The 13,321-nt window shown below is 37.8% G+C and overlaps 1 protein-coding gene across 5 annotated transcripts in view; it reads left to right on the forward strand.

The window, feature by feature from the left end:
• Window positions 1-13,321, forward strand: part of KANSL1L (KAT8 regulatory NSL complex subunit 1 like) — a 66,231-nt gene that overhangs the window by 16,085 nt on the left and 36,825 nt on the right. For 2 of the 5 annotated variants that reach the window (XM_010301536.2, XM_075756039.1), the window contains exons 4-5: window positions 6,507-6,648; window positions 10,458-10,655. In XM_010301536.2, the coding sequence (XP_010299838.2) occupies window positions 6,507-6,648; window positions 10,458-10,655 (340 nt within the window). The remainder of the gene's footprint in view (window positions 1-6,506; window positions 6,649-10,457; window positions 10,656-13,321) is intronic. The other 3 variants (XR_012836010.1, XM_075756040.1, XM_075756038.1) reach the window with 2 other exon arrangements.

The following is a 13,321-nucleotide window of genomic DNA, read 5'->3' on the forward strand; positions in this document are numbered from 1 at the left end:
TGTTTTAATCTTATTTGCACTCTGGAATGCATAGAAGAGATTGAGTTCATAAAACAGCACTTGCTGTTTTTTTAATTATGTGGTTATTAACGGTTTAACAGTTAACTGGTCCAGGGGAATTAATACTTCAACGGCAACTGAAGTGAGTTCGTTCTGAAAACAAACATTAAGTAGGTGAGCTGGAAGAATTAGTCCTTGAGAAAGCTTTTACGGGTCATTTCATAGTTGGACATGTTTGTTCAGCTATTACAAGTGTTGGAAGTTTTTATTGGGAGTGGGTGTTTTTATCTCATGAATAAAACCTAAATAAGATTATCTAAAATGCATGCACTACATATCTGAATTCACCTAATGTAAATGTTTTATATGATACTATCTCCTAGTTTTCATCGGTAATCTCTTATTTACTGTCAGGGCCTGCAGACAGGAGAAAAATGGACATGCTGAATTTCACCAACGTGTGGACAGAAGGTATCAGAAGCCCTGTGCTCACCTCAGTGGCTTGCAGGAAAATGCTTGATGCTTTTTGAGCATTGCCGTGTGTAGTCACAGGAAAACTGACCATAATGCTGGTGTAAAATTAGGGGCAGCTCAGGAAGTTCACAGGTTTGCAGCTCCGGTCCTGGGGGACCCCAAGCATACTAGTGTGCTGTTAAGCATTTGTGATAGAGTGCCATGTGGTGAATATGAACTATTTTGTATTTTTGTACAACTGAGTGAGCTTCCCAAGAGAATTGGAGGATGTATGATTTTTTTCCAGTGTGTTAAGTCTCATGAATTTCATCATGAGTCATATGATGTCTGGATGGGATTTAAAGATTTGGAGAACATTGTGATATTTTGCTTTTTAGTTTCTGGAGTTGAGTCCTTCATCAAAATTATAAACTTCTGCTGCTGTTTTCAGTGACTCCCACTAAGGAAGGTGATTAGCTCTTTATCCTGAGGGTAATCAGTCTATAGTTATGAGCTGCTTCGTGCTCCCAAATACCTCACTGTTGCATGATTGGTAATAGGCCTCCCAGTGAGAGGAGGGGTGAACCAGCAGGGATGGCTGAGGTCAGGATCATGGGGTTGCTTTAGGACTAAATCATCTGAAAACTGGATGTCAGAACAAAGTAGGTTAAACTGAAGGGGGGCCTGGCCTGGCATAAAGAGCAAAAATCACCGTATTGGGAAACGGAGTGGAAATGTAAGTGCAAGGGGATGTCAGGAACAACTGCCGTTCTTATGTTTAATGCATAATTTTTGAATTGGAGAAGCTTTTCCCACCCACACTATGTGGGTGCCCGTCTCTCTGGCTTATTTGTGTTTAAGAATGTTGTAACTTGAAAACGGTGTTCTTTGAAACAAACCTTTTGGAAGGAGACTGTTTTGGGTTGGCAAACCTGCATTTTGCAGTTTTGATGTTGCAAGCATCCTCCTTTCCTGTTCAGGAGGAAGCATCCTGTCATTGTCCCTGCAGGCATGTCATGGTAGGGGCAAGTTACTTGTTTTTACTGTGAATTTACGAGGCTGGAAGGTCTCAGTTTCCTTTTAATTTTCAAGATATAAGATACTTGTGGAGAATCTTGCCTTGGGCACAGGGCTGCATGCTCAAAACACTTTCTTGTGCTCACCATACCTACTTGAATCAACCTTACTGTATACTCACTATCATTCCCAGGTTCTGTATTTTTTGTGCATTTTAAACACCACTGTGTTTCTCCTTCATTATTTATGAACTGGTTTTCGGGCTTCTTGTTTTGTTTGCTTATAAAAATAAAATATGCCTAAAAGATTTAAATTCCACCCCTTCCCCTCCCCTGTAAACAACAACAAATAAAGAAAACCCATAGACAAAACCCATACAACAGTGTGTGTCTAGCACAGCAATTTTATCTTGGTTAGCAGTTCCCCTTTGCACTTAGGTTGCCTGGTTTTGTTTTTTGGGAGAGACTGATCTTAGCTATTGGGAAAACATAAATCTCATCTGCAACATAATGGAGGCACTGGTAGAAGAAAATGCTTCTCATAGTCCTGTTGCATTCTCTGATGTTGGTTTGGTTACATAAAAGCATGCTTTGTTCTCAGTTCTCTTTTGGGGAAGGTGAGAGTGCTGAGGGGTTCGTCCATATATTTGGTCCATAGATCACAGCTAAAAACTTCCTTCAGGTCAATCAATAGTACTAACTGTAATAGCAGTATATTATGTAGTGCTCTTCACTTGCCCTTTGGCCTCAGCAAAAGTAAGTAGCTTTGATGAAATGCCTATACTGCCTCTGCTGGTGCTGAATTCAGCTGCTCCCCAGCTGAACTCTCTCCCACACTTTGGGGTGACACAGCACAGCCTGAGCCTCTGCTACCTACTTATATTTTTGATCATACTTTGTCTGCATTTGTATCTGTGCTCCTTGTGGCTTGTTTGTTCTTCTGCATTTCTTTCTTTCTTCTCTTGCAAGTTGTGCAGGACTGACCTCCTGCAGTTTAACCAAAATGGGAAATGCAAGACAGTATCTCACATGGAAACAAATTTTGCCTCTGATGTAATCCCAGCATATTTTTCTAGGGAAATTTAAATGAGATGTTTTATTCATAGAGAATCAGTATTGCTCTGTTCTCTTCCAATTCTAATAGTCCTGGATGAGTGCAGGGAATCATCTGTAGATTTAGAGTCATCACAAGAGCAGTAAGCTTATATGTAAGTTTAATATTTCACTGGACTACAGTACCGAGCATTAGAAACTTTTGCAAATATTAACATGGTTTATATTGAGTTGCTAGCAGAAGAACGAATTTGGAATTCCTGTGCAGAATGTATGATGTTAGAGTCGAAAGCACGAAAACCAAGTAAAGATGCTTTGCAAAAGGAGCGCACAGGAAGCAGGACAGACAGAAACTTTTTTTTTTCTTGTCTCATTCCCAACAGAGAACCAGAGCAGGAGCTTCTACTTTAGCACCTGCTCTGACTTCCTTCTTCAGTAACAGGCCTGGCTATTTTTGTAACCCTTTGTGGTTTTAGGGTGTTTTTTTCTTCTCTGGATTTGCAGAATTAATGAATTCACTGGTGCCACCTTGAAACAGCTGTCTTTTTCCACTTAAATCTACAAAGCAAAAGAAAGAGGGACACCAGCGTTCCTAATTGTCGTAGCATTAAAAGTAGTTAGTCATCTACTCATCAAAAAATGCCCTAAAAATTCTCGTTGCCTCATTTCTTGACTTGAGGGACTGTTATGCTGTACCCTCTAACACCCCAGGAACAGATTCACCGATTTGATTTATTTGAGGGGTTTTTTAATTGTAATAATGGGTTGTTATCATTTGTCACTTGAGTTACCATAATACTTTGCATGAAAACAGCTCACTTTAGGAGTGTCAGGATAGCTTATAAGGATTTTTGTTGTCTTCTGAGTAGTTACAGGGTTTACTAAATAATTTGTGGAGACATAGGCTTAGAGGCAAAGGTAAATAAATAATGCAAGATCAAAGAAATATGAGTGACAGAGATGGGAACCGCATTTAGCGGTGTTCTCGCCTCCTGTCCTGTTAAGTGTGAGCTTGCACTCGCTGCCTTGCCCTCTGCTTCCTGCCCCTTCCCTTGTGGCAGTACAAAAGCGTGTGTCTGTCTGTCTGCAAGGCATCAAAACTGGGAAAGGGATCTAGACTTCAACTTGCTTCATTCACCCTGCCTCCAAAGTTAAAATTAACCATGAGCGACTCTCTAATCCATGTCACCATGTAGCTGCCAAAGCGCTTGTGCAGGCGCTGGGCACGGGGCAGCCTGGGCTGGCAGGAGAGAGGAGCTAAAATTGCTTCCTTTGGCCTGAGCTTAAAATGTTTGTGCTTAGTTCGGTGGAAACTCCTCCTTACAGAGGAGCCTAAGGACATCATTATTACAGTGTAATTAAATCCTGTTAAGTTTAATTATATAAATACACTTTAAAGCCTTACGAAATACTTGCATAGTATTTTAGAATGAAGCAAAAATATACATAATATATTTAACAGTGAATGCAAATAATTCAAGATTTAATATTGTGCTTAAGAAAAAAACCTGCAAACACATTTTTTGAGAAACAACTTGTGATGGAACTTTGCAGAGGATATTTTTTATATGTAACACAGTAATATACAGAGGATAGGATTTGTTTGTGTTAAGGTTTACAATATTTACCTGATCTCCTGTTATCTGCTGTGGTTTGGTATTGATTATGGATTCCCTTACCGCCCTGCTGGTTTCCTACAGTGTACGTGATATACGACCAGCTCTGGCCCTTTCCATTCTGCTGTTTGTTTCCCAGCTGTGTGGGCACTTTCTGGTTTTTCTCATTTCTCTCCCCTCCTCCTTGGTTTGTTTGAGGATAGCTCACCTTTCTCCCCAAACTGTTGCATCTAGTTTGCGAGGTAATTCTGTCAGTGTGATTTGCTTTCTTGTTATAATGTCCTGGTTTGTGGGGGTTTGTTGTTTGTTTGTTCATTTGTCTTCTGAGAAAGGAATAGGAATAAGCATCTCAACACTCCTGTTGGGTTTTTCTCAGTTATGCTCTTTATTCCTATTTAACTTTTTTGTTAAAACAATTAACTAAGGGATTTGTTACAGCCTAATTAAGCAGCTCTTACTTAGGACTAGCTTTTTACCATCCTGGAGTTCTGAGACAAATCCTATTCCAGCTACTACCACGCTTGTGTGAACATGTTATTTAATTGAACTCTGATTTGGGCCAACCTGGAATTCAGTTCCCTGCCTTTCCCTGCAAACTGTGTTTTATGACTTCCAGAAGCACAAATATGCAAAAGCTGTCAGTCCCAGAGAAGTTCTTGCCGACAAGACCTGGTCAAAGCATAAATAACCAGGGCTATTTACTGTGTGCTGGTGATAAAGGCAAAAACAAAGAGAAATAAGAAGGGGTTGTCAGAAAAATGGATATTCACAAGATTACTTCATATGCCTTTTTCCCTAGGACAAAATCACTAATAAAATATATAAAGTGTAAATAATTTATTATGCTGTATATTTATAGAGTTCTTTGAGTTTCTTTTTGATGGTAATCCACTTTGCTTGCACGTAGAACCTGGATTTAAACAGGACATTTCAATCTCCTGTCTAATTTCATATGTTCATTTTGTCTGTAGAAGAGAGTTTAAGCTGGTTATAAATTATGTGGGCAGATAATTTATGTTAAAAAGGAGGAAATTATGAATTTTAGAGGTAACCTACTGGACACTGTGTCTATTCTTACTATTTGTGATGGCTAAAGTAGACTTAAAGTTCTGCGATTTTGAATTATGTTTTATAATCTTTGCCCTGAAAATATTAGAATTCTCAAATTTGGTGATTCTCTGCTCCTGCCAGGAAATGCCTAACATCTTCTGCAGAGTGATGTATTACCTTTCTTTCATTGTTAAGGTAGTTAACGCAAAATTCTGCATTAAACAATTGCGTTTGTGTGTTGTTCCTATGCCAATTCACTGGCATCTGCTTTTTCTTATATCTTTTGTGATACTTCAGTACTCTTCCTTGCCTTGGGAACAGGGGATCACATATTCTGCCTATGCAAAACTTACATACAGTGTCATGCAGGATTTTTAGGTCCAATAGTTATCCCAATAACTTGAGTAAAACTACTTCTTTTCTAGAAGATGTTTGATTTTGTTTTTACAGTTCTTTCAAGTTAGCTGTGGCAAACTGCTTGACAGCTTTAGTGGGAAAAAAACAGCAGTCATTTTCTTTAAATAAACTCAGTTAATGGTAGGATGCTAGTGGAAGTTATATACTAAAATATTGCATTGTGTTGTCTCTGTTGCTTAAACTTACTGGATATTAAGATTATTTGTTGATTTGGTACCATTACATCATTCATTTATTTAATATGTAAGTTGAGTAAAGTTTGCTGATACCAGTGATGAATTTAGCATAATCAAGTTAAGCTAATCACAATGTCAGGTACTGTGAGTTATATCTTTTTTGTTATAAAATACACCTATTTTTAAAGAGCAGTACGAGTGACCTAACTATGCTATACTGACACAGCTAGATTTATAAAATTGCTCAAATAAAATAAATCTAAACTACTTAGTTGGTTTTTTGGGCAGTGACTTGATATCTAGCTGGTCATTGATGGATGATGTTTTATTAGATTCCAGTTGTTAGCAAATTATATTTGTGAAAGCTTGTGGGAGGAAATGTGCTGTAAGAATTAGGATTCTTGCTGGTGTAGTTACTGGAATTCTTTGCAAATCTGTAATCTGCATTAACTGATATAGTTTGGTAGTTTCTCCAGCTCTGGGATTTATAATACAGAACAGAAAACTAGCTTAGCCTGGGAATAGCCAGTGAACGTTGATTGTACTGGTTTGGGCAAGTTCTGTAGTTGCAGAAATAAGCTGATGTGAAACTGGATGGGTATAATCAGATATCTTCTGAAAGTAACTAAGATGCTTGCAACATGAGGCAGAGCAGCTGTCAAAAATGTTCTTGTGCAAATGTGGTTATCTTTATTTTTGGACTAACCAGTATTTTGTCTTCACAGCAGCTATACTTCTGAATGGAAGTGGCTTGCAGACAGAGCTAGAATTGGCAGCCGTTGGACGTGGCTTCAAGCCCAGATTTCAGAACTAGAATACAAAATCCAGCAACTAACTGACCTGCACAGGCAGATACGTGCCACCAAGGTATTGTCTGTAAGCTCATAAATGGGCTTTTAAAATAATCTTTTGACAGTGTTTCTTGTAATATTTATTTGGTTCCTTGTTGCTCTTGTTGTTTGTTTTGTCCTAGAGTGCTTGTATCCATGCAGGCTGTTGCATGCAAAGGTTAATGAGAAAGACATTAGGAAGTAAAAAGCATTGTACCCTAGAGTCACCAGTACAGGACTATCTGTGATAGGGACTTTGTTAGGGACTTTCAGGGGCCCAGCACAAGGTATTGTATTTATCACACTAGTTTTTCCCTCTGTAGTAGAGGCAAGATTTGGTTTTCAGGAGGGGTGGTTGGTTATTCATTTTTGTGTTGTGGGGTTTCAGGGTGGGTTTTTTTGTTATTTACAGTGCATGTTTATTCTGAGGATTAGCTAGTTAATGTTTGTACAGCACTTTGAACAGGTCAAGGATTAATTATTACTAAAATTCCAATGTGTGTAACTCATGTGCTAGTTTTTGTAAATCGAACTGGCTAGACAGTGGGAAAGTCACATTCCTAAAACATTAATAATCTATCTATCAATTTAATGGGTTCCCCAGGTCATTCTCATGTGCAAGAAGCCAAAACCTATGGTAATTCTGGTGGTGCGATAGGGAGGGCTTTTAGAGGGCTCTTTAACTCTGCATTGATGAGCCTCATATAGGTTGTCTGATCTATGCTGGGGTCAGATAAGCACAGATGGAGAGGAGCCAGAAGATGCTTTAAACTTTATGTGGCTGAACATGAGACTTAGAGGGAGTTTAAAAGGAGAGGGAGATCACCCCAGAGAGCGTTTTCCTCTGATCACATAAAGAAAAATTATTCCCTCTTCTCCTTTTGCCCTCAGAGCCCGTCTTTTCATATACAAGTTTGTCTCTCCTGCTCACAACTTTTCCTGAGTCAGTTTTGTGGTTTTTTTTTAAATAATTGAAGAGCCTTTGTTTCAGGGTCTGTCCTGCCTCTGTCCCCACAGGAATGAAAGGAGATTTTGTATTTTGGTGAAGGGTGAGGATGCCCATATTTTAGTGTTGTCCTGAATAGCAGGTACATGCACACTGTTACACCCATAAGCTTATCAGTCTTTAGGGTGGCACAGGTCTCATGAGCTGCAGAAGACAGGGAAATAAATAACAGAGAAATGAGAGAAAGAACATTCTTTTAGTCATGCATTTTCTTCGCATTAGGTGGTATGTTGGCTTGGAGCCTAGTCATCTTCCTGGTGGAGATCTTTAGTGACATTCCTTTTTGCAAACTTCATGCCCCTTTTACCAGCTGTGGTATTCAGTATTTGGCATTGTGTTCCATAGTGAAGGTAGACATGTATTTTCTTCGGCTGTGATTTTTTTTGTCTGTTTGTTTGTAGTACACCAGTGCAGCAGCTACGGAAGGATACGTGGGCTGATAGAAGAGCTCTTTGTTTTCATTTAGTGACTGCAAAGTAGTTACACAATATCATTAGAATTTGTATGCTGTGTTTAATCATTTCAGAGTGTTTTTCATGTGTTTTGAGTGGAAAAATATGTGATTCATAGCCAGTGAACAATGATTTCAAGCAAAATGCCACTCCTCTAACACCATAATGCAATAGGGAGACAGTTAACTTGTGGGCAGTTTCCTGGCCTACTACATTGTCTCTTCTCCATCTCTATGCACACAGAAGTAGCAGCTCTGAATCCTTGAGAGTCCTTCCTTTTAAAAAAACGTGTATCTGCAAAACAAAACAATTCCATTTAAAGAGGGGAGAGGAGGAGTTCGTTGCCAAAACCTACTGATTGTAACCCATTTAATTTGTAATTCCTATATAGTCAGCATTAGTCTTCTAATTCTTTACTCGTTCTCTTTTCTTCTGTGCCTATTCCATCTCTCCCTTTTCATACAGTCTAGCAATTTTCTCCTTCCTTTTCTGATTTCCTATTTCCGTGCCTGGTCAACAGGATTCTATAACTTAAAAAAATAAAATTCCAGTGGAAGTGGGCAGGGTGTCCCCCTCTTTTCACCACTTTTCCTGTGTGTCTTCCTATTCCACTACCTTCAGAATTTATGTTTTAGACTTCTGTGAGTTACTTTTTTTGTTCTCTCAGTAGTCATGACCTATGATTCTTTTACTAAGAAGGTCTAAAGATTCTAAATTCTGAGAGTGTAAAGCTGTTGAGCTAGCTTGTCCTCCTCTTGTGGCACACAAAAATTAGATCTGTACTTGAATCTCCTTGAACATACTGCTTGCTTTGTTACTGCTGTTGGTCTACAAATTGTAGTATGATACTGTCTGGATTCATTTCCATCTGCTGTAAATGGAAAAATGCAGATGATGGGCTAATATGATAAGGAATGTGGAAAATCTAGTGTTGACCTGATGGAAATTCAGAATCTCCGTGCCCCTTTTGGGCACTAAAGCAAGTTTTCAAGCACCTACATTTGTTTCTAGAGAATGTCTTTGTTCTCAGCTTTGGATTTATAACTCAAACGGGGGAATAAGAGACACAATGAGAGCAGGACAATTTCACGTTTTCTCCTAGTCTCCCCTTTGAAGTCTCTTTGAGACTTGCTTTCATGTTTTAGGGCCAGTGGCTGCTGAGGCAGGAGTCAAGGTGTGAGTAAAACTACAGGATCCATAATTTTCCACAGCACAACCTAGGTGAAGTCTGTATTGCTTAAAGAAATAATATAGGGGTTTCTTGTGTTCACATGATGACAATCTTCCTTGGTTTTAGTGGAATATTATCACTAGAAAGAAAGAAATGAGGCAGTGTAATTGAATGGTCCCATTCTTTCAATATCTGCTTGATATTTGAGTAACAGTCAGTACTGAAAAGCAAGTGTAAGTTCTTTCCCTTTCTCTTTAGAAAAAGCCTGCAGAGGTTTGATAGCCTTTTCTGAGTATCAAATTTATTTACTCAAGATAATGACAAATTAAGGGACTATTTGAGGAGCTGTTGTTGACTGTTACAAAGTTATTTTTGCTTATTATTTTTTTAAACTTTTTAAGTTGTTATAAACAAACCAACTGAGGTATTACCTAGGATTGTATTTGACACTTCTATTTTTCTAATCTGTCATATGGAAAATACAATGGGGGTATTCTTTTCCTAGTTCCATTTATGAAACTCAATTATTTCTTTACCATATGAAGTTATATTTATCTTATTAGGTGGCATTCTAGACAACAGACCACATCTGATGCCACATTTGTGCAGATTGTCTTGAAAAGCAAAGAGTTTGCTAGAATATTTTGGATAGTTACCTCTGTAATTATAAAACCCTAAAAATGCTCACCTTAAAAAAATCAAATATCCAAGTGTAAAATGCTTTTGTTTTGAATTGTATACATCTCTGTTACATAAAAAATAACAGCTTTGATGTTTTGCTTAGAACAGGGATAGGAATAAGAAAAATAGAGCTCTGTAAAATGCCTCCGCAAAATTTATTGGCTGCAAAGAGTATAACCGACTTCAAATCAAAGGGTGGTTGTTTCTTACAGTAAAACCTCTTCTTAAATCAGCGGGTAAATGATCATATAGTTGCTCTAATAAGTATGAATTTCTGATTTGAATTTTGGCACAGATGTTTAAGCAGTGATACAACACTAGAGTGATTGCTGTTATAAGGAGTAGCATAAATGGTGCAGCTTTTCATTAATGAAAATACCTACTATGCCGTTAAGTGTATTTAAAATCTAGCTTAAGTGCTCCAAAGAGTTGCTGGGAGGATTGAAGGGGGATGTGCCAGGTTTGACTGCCCCTTAAAAATTATTTAGGAGGGTTAATCCGTTGTCAACCAACTGTGTTCAATTGCTGTTGTCTAGGGGATGGTGATCTTAGAAGAATTCCCATTTCCAAAAGACATTTTGAAGAAGCAAATACAATTGACAGACCAAGAAGCTTTATTAAACGCCACAGGGAATTCGCAAGCTGCCATTGAGAGACAGGATTCTTTGCCGGAGCATGACTTTGAAATGTCACCCAGCAGTCCTACCCTGCTTTTACGAAACATAGAAAAACAGGTAAAGTAAAATAAGAACTGAATGGTCAATGGAGCCAAATGATTTACTTCATAAATAGGGCAGGTTCCATGGTGATGGCTTCCAAAAAGGAAGATATTTCCCAGTCCCAAGAGTGAGTGCTGATGAATTGAAGGGTTTAAATAACTACATTGTACACCAGGTTTACAAATTAACCTTTTATTTCTGACGTATCTGTGTTACCGCTTTGTTTCCATCAAAGCGGCCACATCACAACTTCTAATAGCTATCCACAAACCTGCCTCTCCTTTATAGTTAGGTTCAATGTAGTGTTGCCACAGATTGTTTCAGGAAATACTTATGTGAGATGAAAGAGTACAGCTGAAGATGGAGGTATGTTGCACTTGAAACAAAAAAAAAACCAGCCCCAACAGAATTTAATTGTTGGTCTGCCTTTTCAAGTGTCGTAGGACTCCAGTTCAGAGCCGAGGAATTCCAGGTACTTAACAGGCATAGTGTAGGCGTAGCTGTGAGCGGAGTTTCGGTTCATGGTGTTCAAAACAGTCATTTCCAAGGTTAATTCCAGGAAATATGATATAGACTCCAGCAGGGTTTTCTTTTGCTAGAAAGTACATAAAGAATGTGGTAGGATCACATTGCTGAAGGAGATACAGGAAATTTGTTTTCAGAATGAACTTACGCAGTTAGCGTAAAGCAAACCTGACAAAGCCAGTATGGTGCATTAATACATTGCTCTGCTGCTGTACATAAATTCTTGGTCATATACACTTTTTTAAAATGGGGTAAAAGTAGCTTTAGGTACTAATGCTTGTTCCTGAATCTCTGTGCCAATTTTTCTTATTTGATAGTCATACTTTCCTGTTCTTAAAATGCTTCCCCTGTTTGATAGATCTTATCCACAACAGACAGGAGTGAGGAAGCAGTGAAACAGGAAATTTATATGTGCAGTGCTGGCAATTGCACAGGGTAAACCAAAGAGCATTTTTAGAATGTGGTGAATGTCCCCTCTTGAAGTGATTACTTGGAGAATTAAACGCACTTTTCAGTAAGACATTTGACAAGTAAAGGATTAGTAGCATGTTTCCTGGTCCTTAAGTATCTACAAACAGAGGTCCAAGAACTTGGGTGATCTGAAAATTACTTGGAAGTAAAGGTGTTCTTCATTTAACATGTATCACAGATTACATCAGATTTCTTCCCTTTATACCACAAAAACCTTTGGGTTTTGATTATTTGATTAGGTTTTTTACTATTAGTTCTGTAAATCAACCTTAACTCTGAAAGTCTGAGTTTCTTCTCGTTCAGTTTCAGGAGTAACAATGCTGTAGGCTGAAGTACATCCACAGATATTCCCACAGAATTCTTCAGCCCTGTGTTAAAGTATTTCTTTGTTAAAAATAAATAATTTTACTTGTGAACACAAAAAATTCATAAAGAATACAAAGTGACTGAGCCTGGCAATTTTTGTTAATACTGCTTTCAAGTTCTTTTCATAGCTATGCAATGTTTTAAAACCATGTATGTTTTTCCTTGTGTTTTGGAAGTCTGCCATTGTTTCGGTTCTTTTATATTCAGTAGAGACTTTGCTCCTTACAGATTGAATTCTGTTGAGATTTTTAAATCAATCTGCTAAATATTTTACTGGCATCTTGTTTGCTTTGTCCAGACCTTTTGTAATTGACTTGCTATTTCTGTGCTTTAAAATCCATGCATGATTATTTTATTCTGATATGAAATTTTTACCTGACTGCATCACTTAAGCACGAACAGAAAAGATGTGAGTTGTAATAAAATGGAAAATAAGTTTTTCTGCCTCTTTCTGCATAAATGGTAGTGCCTCAAAATGTAAAGAAAACTTCTTGGGTAACCTTTAGCAATTCTTGTTTTAAACAATCTAATTTCTGAATGAAAATCCTACAAAATAATGTAAAGGTTTGAAAACAAAAGTATGGCATTTCAGCCACATTTAATTTCTGTTTAGTGTGCAGTGCACAGTTTCCTCTAAGAAAGCTATGTTTATTGTCAGAATAGCCTTTAAGGTTTGACATTTAAAACAAAAAAATCATTGTGAAATGTTATCTGGAGTCAGTCCACAATTCATTGCTATATAAGGAGTAATTCTTACTCTTAACAACTTAGCTGCATTTGTTTTGGGGCAGTTCTGAAAGTCTGGGGTTTGGTGGGGTGGGGGCTTCTTGTTGCTATTTTTGCAGATTCCAGAAGATTTTAGCCATTCTGTCTGTAGTTACAATAGTCCTCCTGTAGTTACGCTTCCTTTTATGACAATACCTTTGTCAAACTACAGTGAGCAACGAAGAGGATTCTTTTAACAAGAAAAATACTTTGAGTGAACAAAATGTACAATGAGTAGACAGCAGACTTTTTTTTTTTCCTATTGAAATGCTTGTTGAATGGCCAGTTAGCTGCAGCTGTTGTAACATCAGCTATAAAGTGTCCTGGTTTCTTTTGCCTTTTTAAAAGCTTTGGTTAAAATACTAAGATCACTAATGTGTTTTGTGTACTACTTACTCAAATGTATAAACAATGTCTTTGGCTGGTTGTTCAGGGTTGTGTTGTTTTTTTGTTGTTTTATGGGTTGGGGTTTTTTTTGTACAGTTGAACATAATAATTGTGAAAGAAAAAACATGCCACACTTGATTATTCACAAGAAGAAACTAAATATGATT

The sequence above is a fragment of the Balearica regulorum genome, chromosome 6 (genome assembly GCF_011004875.1).
Source record: "Balearica regulorum gibbericeps isolate bBalReg1 chromosome 6, bBalReg1.pri, whole genome shotgun sequence".
Lineage (NCBI taxonomy): Eukaryota > Metazoa > Chordata > Aves > Gruiformes > Gruidae > Balearica > Balearica regulorum.